Genomic DNA, 24,112 nt, shown 5'->3' with positions numbered 1-24,112 from the left:
TTTTACAGATGGATAAACTGAGGTACAGAGATTAAATGATTTGCATATACTCACCTAGCAGGTCAGTGACAGAACTGGGACTAGAACCCAGGTCTCCAGAAGCCCAGTCTAGTGGGCTGTCCACCGCAGACCATCCCCTCCTGCTTAGATAAAGGCAATCAAATCCAGGTCTTGTATATGCTGTGATTCCACTGTCTTAGCAGTCACCTCTTAACTTGCCCAAGAAAGCCTATCACTGATATTACAGTGAAAGTCAAACCATAAGACGGTAGGATCTGGTCATTTTCAAGCTTTCAGTTAAGCTACAAAAGCCAACCACTAGAGTGCAAAATAAATAGACTACATGGTTTTTTTCCCCAAAAGTCAAGATTAATTACCATTGACAAAACAGGTTTGGGGTTTTTCTTCCTTCCCCTGTTAATGACCATATCCAAATCACAAACAAAGGCACAGTAACACACAGAGACATACCATCAGAAGAACTAATTATCTATCACAGGGGAAGATGGGGGCCTTCCTTGCAGACACAGGCGTGAGAAGCAGATAGTCCTGGGCTAGAATTTTTACCTAATGTTATGTCAAGACAAATAGTGTAGCATAAAAGTCTGAAGCAACACCTTAATGGCAGGGCTAGCTACCCCCTATCCCATTGCTCCTGCTGATTAAATTTTGATATGGCTCTCGGGTAAAAAAAGCCAGCTAAACAATAATAGGGAGGGAATGCATGACTGTGAACATTCTGAAATACTTCTTTTGGACCTACCTCACCTGTTATTCCTGGCGTCAAATGAAGCAAAATTAAAGTGTGTCATGGTTTTCGGGTGAGGGGGTGTTCCACTGCAGAGAGAAATTAACTACAGCTGAAAAAGTTCCCTTAATGCATGAAATATTCACTGGGACAGGTAAAGGATGTTGACTAAGGCAGAGTTTAGGAAAGAATTCCAGTGGAATAAGCCATATCTTTATCTACAACAGTCATGCTAAGAGCTTATTCCTGCCAAACCAACCTTCATTTAATATGTGAAAATTAACAAAGCTCAAGTGGCTAAAATCAGGGTTCTGGTAATATTAACACAACGTGAATATTCCACAGCATGGGAAATACTATACCAGACTGGTGAGTCATTTAGTCCAGTTTCCTGTGGCTGACAATGAGCAGAACAAGCTGCTTCCCAGAAAGGAGCAAGAAACTCTGTTATGGATCATTATGGCATTAGAAGCATCTTCCCAACCCCCACATAATTAGTTAGTGATTGGCTTTGAAACATGAGAGATTAGAGCCCCTGTACATTGCTACAACCTTATCTAATATCATTATGGATGATCTCATTACCTGGCTAAATCTCTAATCCCATTAAAAGTTAATTGGCATGAGTTAACTACAGAGGTTGCTCTGCTTCTGTGTGATAAAATCTACTAAGATTTCTATCTGATGGCCAGATCTCTAGTAGACTTTGCGTGGAATTGTCCACTTGCTCACACTGATACATAATGGGAGTACTAGCTTCAGGTGAGTTACTTCTTATTTATCTGAGTGTGGGATGAGATGAAGGCCCTGTGTCCTCTTGTATGTTGTCACAGCTCTGTGCACAGTATCACTGCTCAGTAAGAAATGATAGCCTAAGACTGCCTGGATATGTGCATAGACTACAGTATACTTTTGGGGTGCCATGGACCTGTTTCTCTTCTCATGGGCGTGAACTAGTGGTAATGCCACTGAGGTGACAGCATGCTATTGAAGTCAATGGAGTTACACCTGTGTAAAAGTAGCATAAGGGAATGGAGACTCAGGCCCCAGATTTCTGAAGCTTGCTCTCATCTGCAACCTTGGGCTCGTTTCCTTGACCTTATGTGTATTGACAATAGCTTTACTGAGTTCAGTGGAGCTACTCCGACATCAGCAGGATTTAGCTCCTGGTTTCAAAGGCTGACTGGCCTAGAGTTAGCCTTTACTTTGGCAGAATCAGGCCCACAAAGAGAAAACAAAAATGAATCCATCTATTGGATTAGAATGCTTGTGCTTTTAAGGCTTTTGGACTGAAGCTCTCACCAAATTATTCAATCCTGAAAGATTTTCAAAGATCCCTCCTACAAAGGCAGAGCAAATTAAGACCCTCGGAGACTTCAGGTTTGATTCTCCCGTGTTCTATAGCCATTGACACCTGCGCTACATGGATGCAAAATGGTTATAGAACAGTCCTGTTCTGATGGGGTAGCATCTTAACAAGTGCAAAGTAGGTATAAGGTGGCTGTACACAATGTAAGACAATGGAGAATAAGGTCCTTCATTGTTTTATATGCCAGTGAGGTCTGATTGGGAATAATAGTTGATGTCATCAACTATGACATCCTTAGCCAAGGCCATGAATGCACTCCTGCTGAATTCTCCCTTCTGCTGTCATGCTTTTGGGGGATACAATTGTGGGAAGACAGACTTTTACTTGAGCTACGGTTGGGACATTGCACTTCCTAGATTGGAACTTTGATTTTCTGAATGAGCATGTTATGGCAATTATTTAATTAGAAGAGTCCTTGCTCTTGGATCATCCGTTTACAACTGGGAGTAGCTGATGTCTTGGAAGTATGAGTAAGGGATTTTATCGTGGTGGAACATGGTAAGGGATTCCTCCACCTTCTGGCTGCACCCAGTAATTCACAGATTTGTTTCTTGGCTTTGTGGTAAAGGAAGTGTAAGCACTTGCTGTGTATCAAATGTTACCATCATTCTGTGCTTTGCTGGCTCTACACCTAGATCCTCTCAACTGGCATAGAGTTGAATATGCTGATTATGCACTATAGGTGTCTTACGACTTAAAAACAAACTGTGTATTTGTGGATAATCTAAGCACTCTACCCAGATGTACAGAGACTCTTTTCTCAATATTCTCTTAATGTTATATAATTTTAACATTAGCTTAATAATAAAAATGTTAAATCTGTTCTTATCAGTTTAATATCTGATAGGTCCTTTATTTGAGGACTGTATATTAAATTGATTTTTGAAACAGGGGGCTGGAATAGGAGCGCGCTCTATTCACACCATGCATTCACCTGGTATTGCAGTGCCTCTAGGAACAGTGCATCTCCTTTTGGGGAGAATATTCTGCTTAGAAAAGCAGAAAGAGTTTCACTGGGAAGATGTTGATTTTGTATGGTTTCTTTAACATGGGAAAGTAACTCAAATACTTTCCTGGTGGACTGTTTTCTCTAAATAGACAACCTATTCTAAATTCTCAATTACTGAGGGCCAATCTTCACTCATTGATATATTTTGCTTTCCGCCACCAACTCTCTGCATAACTTTTTTCATGAGTAAGGTACCCAAATGCAGGGAGGCTAAACATCTAAACTGTATTCTTAAATTCATTCACCTAAATTTGGGTTATTGCTAATTATGCACTATATGTATCCTATGACTTTAAAAACAAACACTTTATTTGTGGATAATCTAAACATTATACCTGGATGTACAGACACACTTTTCTGAACCTATGTACTATACAATTTAACATTAGCTTTAATAAAAATTTTAAATCTGTTCTTATATTTAAAAAAAGGGTATAAATGTCTCCTTAACTCTTTGTACCAGGGTAAGAAGTGGCTGCCAGTCAGCAAAGGGTCTACTAAGTACTGTTAACCAATTTTTAAAAGGTAGTTTTACCTCTTACACTCATGGTTTATGTGAAATGCTGCCTATGTCTACATTCTGTCCTTTGATTAACTCCATAGCTACCAAACCAATTATTTGTTTCCCATGTCATATGTTTATTGTAGGCAGATGCTTCTGGATTGCCTCCTTAAATCTGGAAAATCACTCACCTCTGAAGTTGTAGCGTAGCATCATTTAGGTGCATCACATTAAATCATGTATCAACTGTACATTCAAATATGAAAGCCGAGTCTAAAATCATTTATCGAAGAGCAACAAAACAGTGCTGTGTTTTCAATGCACAGGTCCTCAAGCACATGCCCTTGCTAAATAACATACACATTACAGCTGGACTGAATTGAAGGCAGAAGCCCTGTCATGACTTGTATTAGGAGATAGAATTGTCTCTGAAGTGCTACAGCAAGACTGATGAGGATATCATAGAATATCAGGGTTGGAAGGGACCTCAGGAGGTCATCTAGTCCAGTCCCCTGCTCAAAAGCAAGGCCAATCTCCAGACAGATTTTTGCACCAGCTCCCTAAATGGCCCCCTCAAGGATTGAACTCATAACCCTCTATTTAGTAGGCTAATCCTCAAACCACTGAGCTATCCCTCCAGGATGGTTGTACTTCCAGGGTGACTAACAAATTGCAGACACCTTGATTGTCTGAAGTGATGCATGGTGGTCACACAACCAGAACCACCATAATCTACTCCAGCACAGTCAAGGACAGTTTCTCTGTTCTTCTAAGGCCATTTTACGCAAATGAGGCAGGGGGAGCATTCTGTTTTGCAGGGGTGGAAAACCTGTACCAGCTGCCCCAACCCCACTTTAAGGGGAACAGGAGGGTGGCATGAAGTAGAGCTCTCAGCTATACCCAATATTCCACTGGGAGCTTCCAAAGAGGGACAACTAACTTGTACTGGCATCAGGCAGCTTTGAATCAGGGAGATGCAACCTGCTCTCAGTGGCTCCCCCTTCTCCATTCCATCCAAGCTTCACACAGAAGAAATGGAGGAGCATGAAGACCACAATGTTCTTCTCCTTGGGGTCCATGACAGTGCATGGAAAGGTATGTGTTGACAAGGCCACGGTATTTCCCATCCCCTCTAACTTTAACACACTTTGCTTTAATACACCAGAACACAACTTGGCTCAGAACAGTAAAGCAGCAGAAAAAGAATGTATTGTTGGAAGATGAATGGCTCCCTTTTTCTCCTTCTGTGTCTGTAGACACAACTGGTGGCAGACAAGTATGAGAAACTCACACAAACTATAGGAATTCTTACCATGGCATTGACAAGTTACATGGTGTTTCATAAAAATCACACTCTACATATATCTGACAGGTTTCAGACACTTGGGGGCATGTGCCTAGCAAATGCCTTGATGTTAGCACCAAGAAAATTCTCCGTTATTCAGGTCACATCAGCTAAGAATCTGCTGGAAACTTGCGTTAGGGAGCTTTTAGTGTATGAACCATGGAGTTTCCTTAGAAATATATAAAAGTGTGTACTCTTTTATGGACTTACTTTTAGGGAACTTTGTTAGTTTTGGTCTGTGATATATGCAATAGCAGTTTACATGGAAGAAAAATTGAAGACCAAAGTGACAAAAATAATGCTATAATATTAAAATAAATCAAATGATATACTGCCATTATTCTGATACAGAATTTTTACACAGCAATATTAATACATGTACATGACAAGAAGTCAGGCGGCCTATTAGAATAGATTTTAAGGTTTCTTTTAAAATATAACCTACATTTTAATACATAGTTTCAGATGAGCAGCACGTTTTATGCCAGATTAAGTAACAAGTCTTTCTTCTCTTTGAACACTAAAACAACATATAGAATTCTTTGAACACTTTTTACACTTAGATGCTTCGGTTTAATGTGACAGTTTTAAAAAATGTAAAAGCTACACCTATTGGTTAAATTGTTAATGTAGTGATGCACCTAACCTACAAATACTATAATAATTACAATAAAGGTACCAAATTTAATCTAAATACACTTCTTTTGACAGTCATCTTATGCTTTGCTCTATACTTCTGTACAACCCGCCCCCAAACACACACCTCACATTTTTAATCAAGCTTATTCAAGTATAAAAATATTGGCCAAGAGTTACCAAGCGACAAGTGATTTTAGAAGCTTCCATTTCTGGGCCCTGTCGTTGGGACATTTTAAAGGGGCATGATTTCCAGAAAGTGCTATAAAGTTGCCAATCACTTCCCTTTAAGATATCTCAGTTTGGGCATCCAAAAATGGAAGCATCTGACATCAGTAGTCCCTTCTGAAAATCTTGGCCATAACACCACAGTATCTCAATGTTTGTTTTCAATGTTTATGAGGCAAGAACGTATGTTAAAGAATTTCCTCTGGCATATAACTTGTTAATCACAATAACAAGGAAAAATGTAAATACATGAAGTGCCTGTTTATGGTTAAGAACTGTTCCTGCTAAAAAAAGACATCTTCGTTTCTGAACTCTGGTAAACATTTGAATCTGCTAGGAGATATCCGTAGGCAGGCCAAGTTAGGCAGACATGGGCAGGTGTGATGCATTCTTCTTCCAAGAAACGGGACCTGGAAGCAAGTATTGAAAAGGTCAGAAGTGACAAGAGGAAGCAACATCAACAGCAGGTAGCAATAGTACCCATTGGTATGCTGAAATGGGGGCAGTGACACGAGGTCATCTTTTCCTCCAATTTTATAAATAGGTCTATTGTAAATATGTATTAACCTTAGTCATCAGGTCCCTGTTTTTCAATCTGTACTTCACACTGGTATCTGCATGCAGTGATCTAGATGGACTCCTGCCTTCATGACTCTTTGCTCTGTACTGCCATTATGAAGCAGCATAACTGGCCATAGGAAGATCACCCAACTGGAGAAAGATTACCTAGTGGCATACAGCTCACATAATGGCTTCAATGTGTCACCCCTGCTTCTGCCTCCACCACTCCCTGTGTCCAGTAATTCCTGGCTTCTGTAATGGCTTGTTGGTCTTAACAGTGCTCTAAATTATGTCCAGAGAACAGATAGTTCAGGATTGGAGAAGTTCAATGGAATCTTAAAAGCCACCTTTGTGCACAATTTCAAGTTGCGCTGTGCTTTTCTTGGTGTGTATATCTATATTAAACTGACAAAAATCCTGCATTAAAAAAATGTTGCTTGTGCCAACTTAACTCACTTCCCTTGTGCATATGCATTATGATACAGTGTTTGGTTACACGATAATATACTGTTTTTCCACAGGATCCCTGCCTTATTCAGCTCTAGCAAGTATCTACTCAGCATGTGTGAAATACGATTTTGCTAAAGCTTGCAATTTGGCCAAATTTGGGCATATTTTCATGGGGACAGCAAAAGGTACATCCCTAAGACAAAGGCCCTGCTCGTAAGCCTGGGGACACTTAGCTTTCCAAGAAAAGATCACTAGATTTTTTAAAAAACAAAACACATTTCCCCCCCAGACTTATTCTTGGAAACAGTTGAAACATTTTGGCTGAAACCTTCCAAAAAGCTCAGCCTGAGGCAGACACCTGGCATGGGAAATTTCAGCCCAAGTAGTTAAAGTTTGACAAAGCTACAAGCAATTGAAAACGAGGTCTTACAATGGGAAGTGTCTGGCAATGTTAATCATAGGCAGTGCTACTAGCCATGCCTATAATACAGATCTGTAGGTTTAGAATGTAGGAACATCTTTTCCTTCCAGTTCTATTATTTCACAAAATTTAATGACAGTAATTTGACTCTTTTCTGCCGTAAAGCTCAGATATGTCCGTTGCATAAATTACAATCTAATATTTCTATTATAGAAGTGCTCAGAGGCCCGTACATATACATATGAAGACATTGGGGGATGATTCTCCTCTTACTTACACCAGTTTTATTTTAGTGTAACTCCGAACTTATTTATATCAGTGGGAAAGGAGATTCAGACCCAGCACCTGTGACCAAAAGAACCTGCAGCCTAAGAAATCCTGTTATGTATTTCTTTTATGTGTTCCAGAAAAAGGCTTTTCTTGGAATTGTTCTCTGCTATGACCTAGAGGTGTGTGAAAAAGAATGGGATTAATTAAAATGTAGAGTGAGTGAAACTCTCCAAAAGGATGATACAAACATATTCCTCAGTCTAAAAACTGAAAACAGGTCCTTGCCATGTGATACTCTCATACTATCCAGAACCTAACCATGGGCCCAATCCTACAAGTGCAATCTCCAGGGAAGTCAAAGGGAGTTTCATTGCCACACAGGACAGATTCGAACCCAAGGAAACCAACACTTATATCCTTGCATGCTTGTCACTAAAACAGCACGTTGCACTTGGTAGTGGTCAATAAGGACAGAGGCAAGTGGAATGTGGCCAAGTAGCTAAAAAAAATTAAAAAGTTGGAAAAAAACCACATACAAAGCAGCTTAAAGGCACCTGTCTTGGCAGCGGTCAGCGACTGCGGGGAGACAACGTTCAGCCTGAACTGTAGTGGTCTCCCAGTTTGACACTCAAGCCTAAGCAATTTAAATGTCCTAAGGGGCCCACACAATTTCAAGGCCTCACCAAGCAATGTCTGTCAAGGAACCCCCAGTGTGGGGAATCCCCAGCTGGCAAAGGGCCAGCATACATGGCTCCCATGCTTTCCCCGATGCCGACTGAGGAGAGAGGGAGGGTGAGTGCAGTGCTCTCAGACTATGCCCGGTTGACATATGGTCCCTGGGGAGCTTTTGTCAGTCAGCACAAGTTAGAGCAGGTCCTGTTCTAACCAGAGCTGGGGCAGAGAATCAGGGAGCCATAATTATCATCTGCTCCCCCCGCCCCCATTAGGCTGCCTCGTGTCAGGGACTGGAGCCACTTCCCTAGGCTAGGCAGAGCCAGTTTTTAACCCCAGCTCAGTAGGAAGCAGGCAATGGCTCAGCAACTCTCTCCTCCCTCCATCTGCAGCATAGCAGGCAGCCAGAAGGGGAACGGCTTACCAGCTGCAGCCGGGAAGGAAGAGCAGCTGCTCAGAGCACAACTGGCTCACGCCAGAGTTGCTGCTGCTGCTGCAGGAGGAGAGTGATGCAGTTGGGAAGGCGGCGCCCATCGTTGCCTCCTCCAAGCCATGGGGCTGATTCAAACACTTCAACTAGAAAAATTACAAGGGGCAGCTCCTGGAGCACGTTTCCATCCACAATCACGACATTTTTTACCTCATACAATTGACCTTAAGGGCCACAGATTGCACAGCATTCCCTAGAGATACGGTCACTGATGCATTACAAACAGAGAGAGAGATCTGACAGGACACCAATTCATCTTCATAGTCACAGGGTATACATATCTGGGTTGATCCCTAGTGAAACAACGGTTTAAATCTTTTGCTGTACAATATGTACAGAAAAAATAGTTTACTCATTTTATACATGGAAGAGTATGTTGGGGTGTGTGGGGACTAGGACTGTCCAGTGATTAGGGCGTAGCCTAGTATTTAGGAGACCTGGGTTGTAGTCCCTGCTGTACCACAGACTACCTGTGTGATCTTGGGCAAATCAGTCTCTCTGTTCCCCATCTGTCACATGTGGATAACACCACTGCCTTACCTCCCAGGGGTGTTGTGAGGATAAATATGATAAAGATTGTGAGGTGCTCAGACACTAAGCAAATGGGGGATGGACTTTTGATAGAAACTAAAGGGTAGGTCTGCACTAAAAAGTTACATCAACCCAGTTACATCCCTGAGTGATGTAGTTAAACCGACTTAATCCCTCACGTAGAAAGCACTAGGACAATGGAAGAATTCTTCTATCAGTGATGTTACTGCCTCTTTGGAGGTGGATTCACTACAGCCATGGGAGAACCCCTCCCGTCGCTGTAGGGAGTGTCTACACTGAAGCGTGGACATAGCCTAAGGAGCAGTTTTCTGCAGTAAATGAAATGCTTTTAGTGGTCTCAGAACAGTTGCTACCAGTCAGGAGTCCACCACACAAACTCATCACATGTTATTTAACACAGGTGAGAGATTCCACCCAAGAAAGTGCAAGGCTAATCTTTCATGAAGACTAAATTGCCTCGCAATGTAGGTTAGTCTTTGCAGAGCATGTTTAAATTCAGTGGCAAAACAGTGTGGGCAAGTATAAACTGAAGGTGTGTGGTTTGTACCTGACCTGCAGACGAATGAAATGTTTCAATATCCAGCAGTCCTGGTCTCTCAATCCTCACACACTAAATATTTAAAGGAGAGGAAAGAAACCTTGAGGAACACATCCCTCGCTTTATCTTTGAAAAGATTTAATTTAACAGAGTACAGTAAGTCAACTTTGCTTTCTATCTGTCTAGTACAGTAGCCTGGTCAAGAGCATAAGTTTAAAATTAACCTTGTAAAAGTTGTAAACGTCAGTGACCAACTATAAACCAGATCTGGATACTGGCTATTAACTGTACCACTGTGTACAGTCAGATAAAGAATACAGTGGACATAATACATTATTGTAATAATAATAATAAACTCATTGAACAACTAGGTCCTGATGCTCATTCACAGTGAAGCTTCCTTACATCCCTCTGTTAATGTAAAGGGATCTTAAAATGGGAGTAAGTGACATTACTTAGTGCAATCTGATTCCTAACACCTTACTGGAAGATTTAAGGGTATATTTTTAGCTAGACTGAGACCTGTATTTTCTTTCAAGAAATGAATTGCAGACACAAAGTTGTGAAGTTGTGCCTACAATCAGCTAGTCAGAGATACAACTAGTTTGTACTGCACTCACAGATCTGAAATTAGTATCTTCCACACATGGCTACTCTTAGGTCACATATTTTCTTTGGCATGACCTTCAAGACCACCCAGTTTTAAAATTATGGTCTCAAACCTGTCGGTAAAAACACTTTCAAAATGAATATATGTTTCTGATTCCATTCTTTGTCAATTTCTCTCCCATCAACTTCAATGAAAGGACTAAAACCTAACAAAGTTTAGCTCAATGTACATAGTTGTAAGTAGTATTTTGGATTACGTGGATGCTGTTGACTATGCTTGGGAAAGACTTGGATCATGCTGTTAGATTTGCAATTAAAGTTAAGCATTGTGACAAGATATTCCAATGTGGCTTGTACTGTATACAAATATTGGTCAGAGCTAGATGGTCAGTCATATGTTTTTGAGCATCTGTTTAGTAAAGGCAGCCTTTAATCAGAGTTCTCAAATGCAGTTTTTACTTTTTTGGAAACCAATATCTTTTTTAATGGCTTTTTGTGGCATCAGTGGATCTTTAACAGTAAGAGCACAACTGGCATTGATGTGGAATATCAAGGAATGTGCTCCAATGAATATACCAGGTGCCTACTGATGTTGTTATTATTTGTGTGACTACTGTAGTTCTTACTCACTAGAGTAGTTCCACTGAAGCTACTGGCACTTACTTATATTATCAAGGATTACTTGCATGAGGAAGGGCATCAAGAGTTGGGCCCTGGAACTGTGAAATACTGTTTCTATCAAATAATGCAAAAAAAAACCATACAGTACTTTTGACCTTGGGTTTTCTTCAGAATAATTTTGGACAGTAATATATTTCTTTACGTATGTTCCTTCAATGCTGTTTCCATAAAGCAGAAAACTGCTGGGTATTGTAACTGACACTACAGATCCCTATGTTTTTACCATGTATATTTTTTTATGCAATTTGACTTATAACAAAATATATTCACATTTATTTCTGCCTTGTCAGTTTCAGTGTCGTAAGAACCACCATTAGTACATACTAACTTTATTACTCAAAGGATGACATTCTTCTCCCAAGTCGCCCATTGGCGTGCACATTCGAAGGCTGCGAATCCAGAGACTAATAGCGCAGCACATGCTGCCCCCACACTGTAGATCCTTGTCGCAAGCCTGAAGTTTAATAAACAGATAAATAGTATTAGGCAAACAAAAGCACTCCAAAAATAGCACAATCCACTGCTTTTTGCAAATGTCTGAGCTACACTTTTATGTGGGAATCTTACAATACATTGAAAAGATAGCGAGCTACAATGGCTCATTTAACATTTATAACAACAGAATCTAGACCTGTATGTTTAAACAAGCCATGACTATGTAGGGGGTCTGGATCAGGGCTGAAGGATCAACTCTGCCACCAGGTACCCCCATGTATCTGTGAGGGGTAAAACTGGCATTAGTCTACACCCCCATTCAACTTCCCAAAATGCTGTCCTGAATAGTGATGGCCTTAAGAGTATGCTGACGTTCTTTCCAGTTCATGGCCTGAGGTATTTGTAAAAGGAGTAAAGTGTGCCAAATAGATAAGTGGCCCTGTCTTGAAGAGAAGCTAATGCTGAGAAATTCATAAATGAATGTAAAGATTTTAAAATCACTTTTCCTTCTAGATTCTAATGCTAGTGTTTTATGGTTGAGTGCCTTTACAAATGTAAGACCATAGTATACTTTTATCAAAAAAGTCCTCTTGGAACTAGATAAAATAAAAGCTTAATCAGGGATGTTATGATTCTTATCTAGACCATATTCTGCATCTAAATTAAAAGGGGTTTTTAGTAACTAAGAGTAGCTTGGCATAAACAGTCCACACCCAAATAGGCGCTGATGTGAGCTGTAGAAGGAAGGGCTGTCCATTGTAAATTTCAACCGTTGGTTTAAGGCATACCGTACTTGTACAAAGCAATCCTAGTTCATTTTGTGTTTATACATTTTGAAAACCAAAAATTTGTGAGCAAGTGAAACGCTGGGGTTCAGAAGTGAATGACTATACATGTTTATTCCTGTTAAAATACATTAAAAAAACAACAACAAAAGGTTATAAGGATCTTAATTATAGCATTATAGGGCCAAATCCCATTCTACTTGCTCAAGTGGGGAATCTTACTGAAGTAATGGGTCTCATCACATAACCAAGATAAACTGAATCTGACCACCCCCCTCTGTCCCCCCACAAGTATCTGACAGCGGGACTGACAGGCAAAAAAGGGTTTTGATCAATTGTCTCAAATAGGCAAACTGAGAACAAGATGCACAAGGAATCTTAACTGATCTGAGGGAGACATTACCGTCTATTGAAACAAACCCTCATTTTAGAAAAAAGTGCTGAAGTATCTTATACTGGGATTTACATGATAAATGCCATTCTGTGTACTCCCCCCAGGTAAATATTATGCCATTTCAAACTCACATCAAAATACATATTTACTGAACAGCTAGTAACTTAGAAAAAGCTCTTGGGGCTAGGGAAGAGCAATGAAATAGCATATGTAACCAACCTGTGTAGCACTCACATTAAAATATATATTTAATAAATTCAACAGCTATTACAAACCAGTCTAAATACATACTTACCCAAAAGACTAGTCTGACTCTAAAACTGCTGTTAGAACCTCTCAGGTAGATAATGTTTGTTTTCTAACCTTCCATAAACAACAAAATAAATCTACTGGTCAAATTCTGCACTAGTGACACTGGGATAAAGCCACAATATTGCCACTGATTCAAAATAAGTTCTTTTGGCTTTACAGCAGAGTTTAGTTTGAGGAAGACAGAGTAGTCTGAGAATGCAACCCCACGGAGGTACACGTAAACAAGACCATTCAAAAAGGGGAGGGGCTTCCTCTGTTCTCCTGTTGTCCTATTTCTGGAATCTGGTCCTTTAATTTTGTATACAAAATTAAATTATTAAGTCTGTCATCTGAGGTGGGGGAGAGGGAAGATGCTAACACTATCACTGCACAGAATCAAGTTTTAACTAGTTTCAAAGTAGCATGTCTGGGTGCTTATCAGACCCATCTTGTGCTGGTGCATTTTGAATTAATCAAACGCATGCAAATTTACAGCATTCATTGCCCTGGTCTTGTGAATGTTGTACTGCTGGCAGTGCTTTCCCAGAAGGCAGGGAAACTCATGCTATGGTGATCTAAAATCTGCTTCTGAACATGAACAACAGGCTGTACATTTGACTACCATGCTACTCTTTATGGGTCATATTCTGGCACCCGTGCTCACCCTGAGTAGTACCTTACTCCCCAAGGAGTCCCATTCATTTCAGTGGGATTACTGGCAGAGTGAGGTGTTACTCAGTGTTAGTAAGGGTGGCAGAACCTAGCCCTGAAACAACAGTGAATACATTCTAAATAATAACAACACTTAAGGCATTGTGTTAGTCAATATTCCTTTTCAACCTGATCTTCAGCTATTTCCTCTGGAACCCAATGAAGGTTTTCCCTCTAAGAATTAAATTACATTGTCCCAGATGCCCGCCATTCACTTTTTAGGTCCCCACTTTCTCTTATCTCCAATGTTTAACTTAAACCAATATTCCCCATATTTGGGGCATAACACAGTGGTTACTTAATGTCATTCCTGCTCCTCAGTCTGCGTTCAACTAAATTTTTGTGGAAAACCCTGGTAACTTTAGGTATGCTTTATTTGTGATTTAGTGTCTGAACCAAAGTCGATTTAAGTTAATGGAAAGACCCTTCCTGACTTCAATAGGCTTTGGGTCAAGCCCTTAAATCAGACATGCCAAACCCATGGGAAAAAAAATGCAGAAATTGGGCTTGTTTTTGGTTTAATTAGCTTGTGAGTTACTTGTTGGCTAGCTTTTGGCTTGTAGCTTCTTTTTTTTTTTGATCAGCTCCCAGCAAGCAGGGGCAATGGGGGAAAGAGAGTCGGGGTGCACAGCGGGCCCACCACAGTCCCAGACTGCACGCCAAGAGGGAATCTAGTCACAGAGTGTTGGGGTTCTTAGAGATTGCCTTGTTTTGAAATGGGATTAGCTTGAGTATGTCTTATTGTGAAAGTTGGGGTGCTTATTTACCATGGGAAAGTTGGCAACTGTGCCTTAAATTCACAATGCTCATGCATGCTGAGTGAACACTAAAAAGAAAAACTAACAATGCATTCACCCAGTGTATGAGTGTACAGTGTGCGAGTGTACATGGTAAAAGGATGAGTAAAAATACATTTCAGTTTCAAGCAAATAGCATTTTATAATTCTAATACACTTTTCTGTTCTAATCCATTTAGTCCCTGCCTACTATTCTGTTCTTCACTATTAGCTTTTTTACTGGGGTTTTTAATGCTTTAAAGGCGTAGGTAAGACTTTATTGGTAAATATTTAGACTGGACCTACAGTATAGCTGGAAATATTCTTAATATAAAGAGATTTTCAAATTCTCAAATATTTCAGAACTCCTTCACAGTTTCCCACGTGCAAGTAAACAGGTTCTGAACCAAGTATTCCTGTTGATTAGACCGGAACTTTGTAAAACAATGAAATATCTGTTGCCATGAATACAATTTCTAAATGGTTAAATTATGTCCTGAAAATAGGCTCTAAGATGTCCAAAGAATGTAAATGCTTAACTATTAATCTAAAGCAAACATTGAAAAAGAACAGTTTTTACTTTAAAATAATCTAACAGTTTTTATTTAAACAATGAACATATTAGAAAAATTGTATTTTTCACCCCAAAAGTATATTCTAATAATAAATAGCAACAAACAATTCGCTATAAACTAATGGCCAGTTCAGGAAAGAAAAAGAGAGAGAGAGAGTAAAGCATTGAGTTTTCTGAACCTTTTAAAGCAGGTGCATTTCAACGGATGAAACCAATAGAATAATCTCAGAATGTATTTAAAAGGAAATTAAGCCTGTACAAACATTAGACATTTTAAACATCAATATTTAAACTGGGCAATCGGAGACAAGTTAGAGGGAAAATGAATGGACAGTAGAGTTTTTAAAACTCTAAATACATTAACACACAGTAAACCCTCTCTTAAATAACCATTCAAGGGATGAATAAAATTGGCTTCTTAACAGAGATACTCTTCTAATAACACTAATTCTCTTAAGTATGATTGAGATAGGTTTGGGAGATTGGTCCTGCTTTGAGAAGGGGGTTGGACTAGATGGCCTCCTGAGGTCCCTTCCAACCCTGATATTCTATGATTCTATGAGATCATTTAACTTTCAATTGTCCCTAAAAGATCAAGTTTCACTGCGTATTAAATGTTTAAACTGGAAAGTGCTGTGGCTAATTCTTTAAAGGGACGCACAGTCTACAAATCTCAGATAGAACTTCAGGGGGAAAACTGACAGCTGTCAATCCATCTGCTGGAAACAAGCTAAAGAGCTGAAAGGAGGTGGATTTCCTTGTGAGAAAAGTGAAATCTTGTGGTAAGTTATGCAAGAAGAAAAGCAAAATCAAAGGGGGAGCATTAGCTGTTACTGGGAATCAGCTCCAGCCCTGCTTTTCATTTTAACTAGTTACAAATAAAATGTCAGTTGCAACTAGTGCGAACTGTCCCCCTACCAGGGCCAACTCGTCTGGGCTAAAACTGTCATCTCCACCCTGCAGGCTTCAGTGGGAGATCTGCGTGAGGCAGGACCACAGGGTGGGACCCTGGGCCTGGACACAGCTTGGGGGTGAAGCTCAAACCAAGGGCAGGGATGTTCACCAGTCAGAAAAGTCATTTCATCTCCTTTAACAAATTCTTCCTACCCTACAATAACTCCCCACCTGGTGCAGACCAGGCACGGGCACCTTTGCACTGAGTGTGCAATAACACCCGGCCAGGCGGTGGTGGAAAGGAACTTCAGTGGGAACAGAATAAGGGGCAGCAACTGCTGGCAGAACGCAGTGTGGGCAGGTTAGGCACCCAGCGCCCACATGGTGTAACAGGAGAGACCCCATTACCTCCCAGCACATGGGACCATCCACCCCCCTAGAAACCCCCCAACATCAGGGACCACTGATCCCCAAACATCCCCAGAGACCCCCAGGACCTGGGACCTTTCCCCCCCACCCAGGAACCCCAAATCATCCTGCAGAGACCTCCAGGTGCCTGGGACTACTAGCACCCCCCCAGCCCACTAGGACCACTCACCCCCAGGACACCCCCAGCACCTAGGACCATGAACCTCCCACCCCCCCAGACACCCCCAGCACCTGGGACCACTCAGCCCCATAGAAGTCCCCCCAACACCAGGGACCACTGATCCCCAACCATCCCCAGAGACCCCCAGGACCTGGGACCGTTCCCCCCCGGGAACCCCAAACCACCCCTCAGAGACCCCCAGAACCACTCAGCCCCTTGCCCCTCGTCCCAGGATCCGGCTCAGCCCTGCCCCGCTCCCAGCCGGGCGGCGGAGGGTGGCTCCCCGGCGGGGCCGCCGGAGCCGGGGGCTGGGACGTTAGCGCGGCGCTGGGCAGGCTCCCAGGACCCCCGGACGCCCCCGGCTCTCACCCCGGTGATGACCGCGGCGTCCCCCGCGGAAAGCAGCAGCAGCAGGAGGGGGGCACAGCGCATGGTGCCCGGAGCCCGGTGCCCGGAGCCCGGTGCCCGGCCGCGCTGCGCTGCGCTGCGCTGCACCAGGAGCGGGTCCGCCCCGAGGGCAGCGGCGGCGGCGGCAGCTGGAGGAGCAGAGCCGGGAGCTCGGGCCGCTCCCGCCGTTATAAAGCTCGGGGCTGCCATTCAAAGGCAGCGTGAGTCACCCACCCGCCCCGGCAGCGCCGCCGGGAGAGCCAGAGAGGGGGAGAGACGGGGGGGGGGCACGCCCACGCCCACGGGGGGTAGGAGAGCGACACACCCACCCACGGGGGGCTGGGGGGACACGCCTACGTCCACGGGGGGTAGGAGAGCGACACACCCACCCAAGGGGGGTAGGGGGAGCCACACACCCACCCACCGGGGGTAGGGGGAGTGACACACCCATCCATTCACGGGGTAGGGGCAGAGACACCCACCCACTGGGGTAGGGGGAGCAATACACCCACTCACTGGGGTAGGGGCAGTGACACACCCACCCACCCACTCACTGGGGGTAGGGGCAGCGACACACCCACTAACCCACCCACAGGGGGTAGGGGGAGTGACACACCCACCCACCCACTCACTGGAGTACAGGAGCGACTCACCCACCCATGGGGGGCAGGAATGGAAAGAGGCACACCCACGGGATCAAGGAGAGCAACATACCCATCCACCCACTTGTGGCAGAGGGAGGAACACACCCACCCATTCCCTGGGGGCAGGAGGAGTGACACACTCACTGGGGACACAGGGAGCAGTGTGCTGGTACAGAGAAGGTCAAAGTGGCACGCACAAACACGCGAAACAGACACACAGGTTGATGCAGAGGTGCTGATAGAATTGTGTAGCGGGGGACACAGGACAATGCACACAGAGTGACACGGCACAGAAAGAGAGGCATGAAGGCCAACACATTGGGCTACATATGCAGTGACCAGAGGCACCCATGAGGGAACAGATGCAAACACAGGGACGCAAACACGAGTACAAGACACACACACACACTGTCATAGAGGCACACAGGTGTCAAACGTGATGGCTAATGGCTAGTCCATGTAGAGGATAAAGAGCCTGGTATCAGTTGAGGGGCCTGTTTTTTGTAGCTGTGTATGCGGGGGACAGGGGGGCTCATTAGACACAAGACATTCATTCAGGGAGGCACTGGGCAATACACATCCTATCTGTGATTTGCCATTTGTAGTAACTGGAGCTGCCCTGCTGCTGACTTGCATGTCCAAGTTTTGCCAGTGTCAGTGCAGCTATAGGGAGGACTCTCACACGCCCTCCTCCTTGCTCAACAATATTTAGGGATTGTTTCTTGAATGCATTCATCTTATCTCCACTATGTCTACACTACCACTTATGCTGGTACAATTGATGTCACTAAGGGGTGTGAATAAACCACCCCCTGCGCTACATAAATTACACTGACCTAAGTGCTGGTGTAGACAGTGCTACATTGGTAGGAGAGCTTCTCCCACCGACATCGCCACTCCTTGAGGGTGGATTAATTAAGTTGACTGGAGAGCTCTCTCCTATTGGCTTAGAGCAGCTACAGTAGAGACCTTAAAGTGGCACAGCTAACTATTCTAAATAGCAACTCAGGAGTCCTAGGAAAGCACTCTCTCTTTCTCACTCACATTGTCCCCCTTTTTTTCTCCTCTCTCTCCATTTTCCTTCCCTCTTTCCCTACCTCTTTTCCTCACTTTTGGCCCATTGTTTCCTCCCTCACTACCCCGCTCTTCTCCTCTCTAAACCTTTTCTGCTTCTATGTCCCTACTTGTTCTCTATTGTTCTCTTTCTCCATTCCCTCCCTCTGACCCCTTGCCCTCTCCCTTTGTATTCCCATTTGCCTCTGGCCCACTGGGCTGTGTTCTTTCAGGTTTCTCAGATTCTCCATTTGCAAACAGGAAGGCTGATCCATTGCTACGCCCACATTTGCATGATTCTTAAAGCAGTCATTCTTTGCAGTGATTTTAAATGCAATTGAGGGGGAACATATAACACACACATGTCTCAATGTAATCTGGTGTCGTCCAGTTCTGGTCAGGATCTGTCAAATCAGTTTCTTGGACTGTGTCCCCTAAGGGGGCCAGTCTGTCTGGCAGCGTTTTCATTATGAACGTGGGTGGCTTTTTTCGTGTTTATAACTTGGTCATAAAAATGCAGGGACGGCAAATATGGTCTCAGTAAATAAAGTCTTATTCCAAGAATGATATAAAAGCAAATTGGGATCAGCCATTTTTGAACTGCAACAAAATGTTGCAAATCATTGAACCAGTTCTTCAGCTGATGTAACTGTACATAGCTTCACTAAAATTAGGGCCACTTTGCACCAGCTGAAGATCTGGCCCATTATTTTTGGTATCCTAGAAATTTAAAACTGGCTGATTTAATGAATGAATTACTATTTTCATAGTTCAGATATCCACCATTTGGAGAGTCAGACTAGCTATTCGAACGCCAAATCTGTTGAGCCCCTCAAAACCCAACAAACTTCCGATCAATTCAAGAGGGCAGAAGGGAAGAATTTTATCCTGTCTCGTGCAGTCAGCGTTTTCTTTTAAAATATATTCATTTACAACTGGATGTGAATTTTATTGCTCTGTGAAAGGTTCCCAGTTACCAACCCTAAAGGCTGACATTATATCCATGGAACAGCTACTCATCCATCCCATGCTACCCTATAATGTCCCTCCAACTATGTTCTGCTGGGAACACGTCTAGGAGTAAGAGGATAGTTTAAGGCCATTCATGTCTTGGCCTCTTAGCTGAGTCTACTGACAAGGGGGGTAATTAGTGCCAAATGGGGTCATGTATCCAATGGGACATGGAATGAAATCATGCCACTCATTTCAGATAGGACGTTAAGCAGCTATGATATTACCAACTTTTGGTTGCTACTGACTTGTGCTCAATCTGGATTGGTGATCTAGAGGTGAAAGGCTCTATATACACCACTACAAATTCCCTGCACCAGTAATTTTTTGAGAGTGCAAATTAAGAACGATTTTGTCTGAAGAAATGAACTCAGTACAAAACTATATGGGGTTTTAGTTCATCACAAAACCATAATTTTGAATCAAATTAAATTAAAAGTTTGGTGCCTTTCAAAGTAAAAGGATTTACCATTTTATGACTAGTATTTAGTGAGCTTTCCAAGGAAGAATGTCTGGACACTTGTTGACTTCAATGGACCATAGAGGCTCGCATTATATCTTTCCAAACCTCTGGACAGATTTGCTGGTTCCTTTCCTTGTCCATGTCTAACCTCACAGTCAGTATTGCCCCACTGTTCTACAGTAGAGAAAAGAAGTACCTGCAGCATACTTTAATCCCTCTCTCTCCCTCTTTTTTTTAAACCGAATATCATCTTATCCTGTAATTTCTTTGCATTGTCTTCAAACTACTAACATCTGGAAACAGTATCATTTTACAGCACCGATCAACCATAAATGATGTTAAATTTACAGAAAATGTTAATAAAAGAATATGTTTCCACACCACCCATCTCACAAAGCGTGTCAGAACTTCAAAGTCCTTTTATTTCTTCAAATCAGTCTTGAAGAAGAGCCTTGCACTAGTTCCTGTTGTTTTAAGCATTCTGGATGGCCCTCAGTCAGCACCTCTGGAACATGTAGTATTTCTTACATTAGTGGCATCATAGGGCCTGGCTCCTTTCTCTTCTTCTCCCCGCAGAAACTGGATAGATTCCAGTAGTTGTGCCTTCACCATATTATTTTATTTTAAGTTCCCTCTATCATTTCTACAATTCCCAAGCAACAGTCTATTTACAGTGCTGACGAGACTTTTAGCCCTTTCCCTAGGACCTGAGGGGAACAGATGCCTCTCTCCCTTGAGGCCTCCATGATACTGAGCTCAATTAGTCGTTCGGTCGGTCTGTCTATCCACCCTCTTTCTCTCTTCCCCCAACTTTTGGGGCTTCATTCCTGCCTCTTTATCAGTCTTTAGGCTGAGGGGGTAATTGGCTCCTTAGATCTTCCAGCCAGTTAGCCTGATTTTTCTCAGGGGAAACTAATTAACATCTGAGTGATCAGAATGCATACTCATCTGTTCCCACCCTGCAGTCTGTCACAAATGGATTCTCAGCTTGAGGAATAACACAAATACCTCAATAGTGTCCTTAGCAAAGGATTTCTCTGTGCTATTTCCTTCTGCTCTGAGTGGCAGGGCTGAGCTCTAGGAACAAAATAACTGTACTTCATTCATCAGCCTTTCCCATATGTCCATGTTGCCCAAGTCAAACAGGACTATGATCAAAATGGATTTTATTTCTCATTCCTCAACAGAGATAATTTTCCAATTTACTATTTGCGGAGTAAAAGGATATCAGAATCTAGCCCTCCAGTGGTATTGTGTCTTCCATATTAACATTCCAAACTTCTGCTAGGACCTTCATGATGATCAAACCTATTGCATCCACTCCTTTTACACCAGGAAACACAATACCACTGAGCTGTTGACTCCTGTCTCTGATAGGCCCAGGATTCCATCATTCACTTGTGACACTTTCAAACAAACACCTTCATGCTTTTCCCCCATGCTGCCTCTCACACTTGGGAGGTGCTCCCCATAAAATCCACAAATCTACCCCATCATTCTCCTTCAAGACACTCAACTTTCTCCTTTGCCATGAGGCCTACAAAAAACTTGACTGTGATTAGGCTGCTGGTGTCCTGAGATCACTGCCTATCATGTTGATCAATATTGTCTCAATGTTTCCTTGTACTCCCTGCCTGTCTGTCTCCATTTGTTGTCTCTTTGTCTTATAGAATGTAAACTCTTTGGGGGGGTAAGGACAGCCTTTTTTTGTTTGTTTTGGGTTTGTACAGCACCTAGCATAGTGGGTCCTGGTCCATGATTAGAGCTTCTAAGTGCCACAAGAATGCAAATAATAAGTGCCTGTAGAATTATACCCTTGCTTGTTTCTGATAGGTTCACCCTCCCCTCATAGTAAAAGTTTGTGATTATATATCTGTATGTATCTCAGATTAGAATCCTGACTGATTTTTTTTTAAAGCAAGTCACTTTCGATGAAAAGGATTCCTTTACAACCTTTGCTTTCAGTCTGCTGACTTCAAGAACTTGCAGTAAGTGGGATTAAAATGCTATAGCATAATGCTATAGTATGACCCACTTGGAGACACATGCTCCATACATTCAAGTTGGGAGTTTCAAAGAAGCCTAAAGGTACCCAACTTCCTAATGCCTTTAAAGTCCTTTGATATTCTACCCAGAAGGCCATGATACTTCCGTGACTTATCTTTCTATTTAACCCTGCTTGCATTTTACATCACCCTCAGCAATCCATTAAACAGCAGCTTTTTTAATCACAAAAACTCTAATACCAGAACTGGGAATACCATCCTAAATTAATAATGATACTTCTAAATGTGACACAATAAGTTATTGTTAGGTTTCTAAAAGCAATTGAGATCTTACAGTCTAAATGAAACCCTTATTTTTAGATTTTCAATGCAGTTAGTAACTGTCTTTTTTAAAATTCTTTTATAAACTTCAGTTTTACTGAAAGCTAATTGTCTATGAGTAGGCACTCTAATTATTTGGTCTATTCAAGTGATAATATGCAACAAAGTTTACAGATTTCTAAAGAATAAGAATATGAATATATCAGTTATCTAAAAAGACTATTTTCTCATTAAAGAAATAAGTAAATGCATATAATACAAGACAAGACACGAACATTAACTTTTTGTCCTGAAAGCTCGGTTAATAACTATTGTGTCTAATTTGTTTGATCTTTCTTTCACACTTAGTACAAAACAAAGGTCTGAATTCATCAAAGCTTAGTCCAAGTTCTGTGGGTTCTAGATAACAGGAAGAATAGTCACGTAAATCAGACGCTTATGGGGATTAGTGTAGGGTTATGAACAAAGTCACTAGAATATTATATACCTTTCCCTAGCACTGCATATAAGACATTTTTCCCCTGAAAGAAAAATGGTCAAGCAGCTGAAACAGCTGCCAATCAGGGAGCTCAGAGATGGCCCACTGAGGCAAAGATACACTCACCACCCTAGGTAATTTGAGGTGCAGACAATCATCCTAGTGGAACACACTTTGAAATGCAGAACAGTGGAGATATACTGTACTGCTACAGCCTATGCCCTCCTTCTTCAACGCTTTGGAGCCTTGCATTTTCTCTGCATCTGTATGAAGAATCAATAGAGCTGGTTGAAAAATAAGGCGGGATTTTTTGGTGAAAATTTAGGGAAAAAATAGTTTGTTTTTGCTGACGTTTTCTGTTAGAAAATATAATATTTCATCTAAATATTTTGGCTGAAAACCAAAATATTTAATTTAAACTGGCTCCAGGGTGTCTCACAGGAATTGTAGGTCAGGTATTATATTCCTGTTGTGTTCTTTGGGCTGGACCTTCTAACTCAGTGATACTCAAACCTGAATGATTCAAGAGCCAAATTAGCGATCAACATCACACAAAAGAGCCACAGTAGTGTGAATTCATTGTGTCACTTAGTATAGTACTATTCATATTCAGTATGATGGGAAATATTTAGAGAGTGTGTGTGTGTGTGTGTGTGTATGTGTGTTATTCTCCAAGCAAATAAGTTAATAACTTAGTTCACGTTGATAATTTGATTGGTTATTAACATAGCAAAGGCATCCTGATTGGTTAATAATTATATCACACAGCGTTTTAATATTGTGTGTTGTAAAGAGCCGCAGGAGACAAATTAAAGAGTCACTTGTGGCTCATGAGCTGCAGTCTGAGTATCACTGCTCTAACTGGACCACATTACCCATTAGGTACCACAGCCAGGAACACCGATGATGCACCCTTTCCTCTCACCAAGAGAACAGCAAGTGTTGCATCATGGAAAATGTAATCCAATCTGAGGTCTTAGTCTATGGTGGAGAATGGGAGCATAAGGCACTCAAACTGCAATACCCATGAAACATCATGGTGCCATTTTGAATTTCAATATTTTTGGACAAAATATTTCATTTTTTTCTGATTAAATATTGAAACTTTCTGCAAAAAGCAGGCACTGCTTGTGAAAAATGTAGTTGAGAACACAATTTTCCATTAAAAACAAGTTTCAGCAGAAAATTTTGAACCAGCCCCAGAGCAGAGAAACTTTTG

General features: G+C 42.0%; 1 protein-coding gene and 1 non-coding gene across 2 annotated transcripts; one reads left to right on the top strand and one right to left on the bottom strand.

Annotated features, from left to right (window-relative positions):
- Nucleotides 1–2,898: 2,898 nt before the first annotated feature.
- Nucleotides 2,899–3,088, top strand: LOC115655658. Its single transcript, XR_004001449.1, has one exon. It is a non-coding gene; the product is annotated as a U2 spliceosomal RNA (small nuclear RNA).
- Nucleotides 3,089–5,341: 2,253 nt separating this feature from the next.
- On the bottom strand, nucleotides 5,342–16,971 carry PROK2 (prokineticin 2). The gene is made up of 3 exons (XM_030570161.1): nucleotides 16,900–16,971; nucleotides 11,410–11,535; nucleotides 5,342–6,247 (listed from the first exon to the last, which is right to left on the bottom strand). The coding sequence occupies exons 1-3, from the start codon at nucleotides 16,960–16,962 to the stop codon at nucleotides 6,122–6,124; spliced, it is 315 nt and encodes a 104-aa protein (XP_030426021.1). The 5' UTR covers nucleotides 16,963–16,971; the 3' UTR covers nucleotides 5,342–6,121.
- Nucleotides 16,972–24,112: the final 7,141 nt, after the last annotated feature.

Source organism: Gopherus evgoodei, chromosome 7 (assembly GCF_007399415.2).
Source record: "Gopherus evgoodei ecotype Sinaloan lineage chromosome 7, rGopEvg1_v1.p, whole genome shotgun sequence".
Classification (NCBI taxonomy): domain Eukaryota; kingdom Metazoa; phylum Chordata; order Testudines; family Testudinidae; genus Gopherus; species Gopherus evgoodei.
This window is presented reverse-complemented; position numbering and strand designations above follow the sequence as displayed.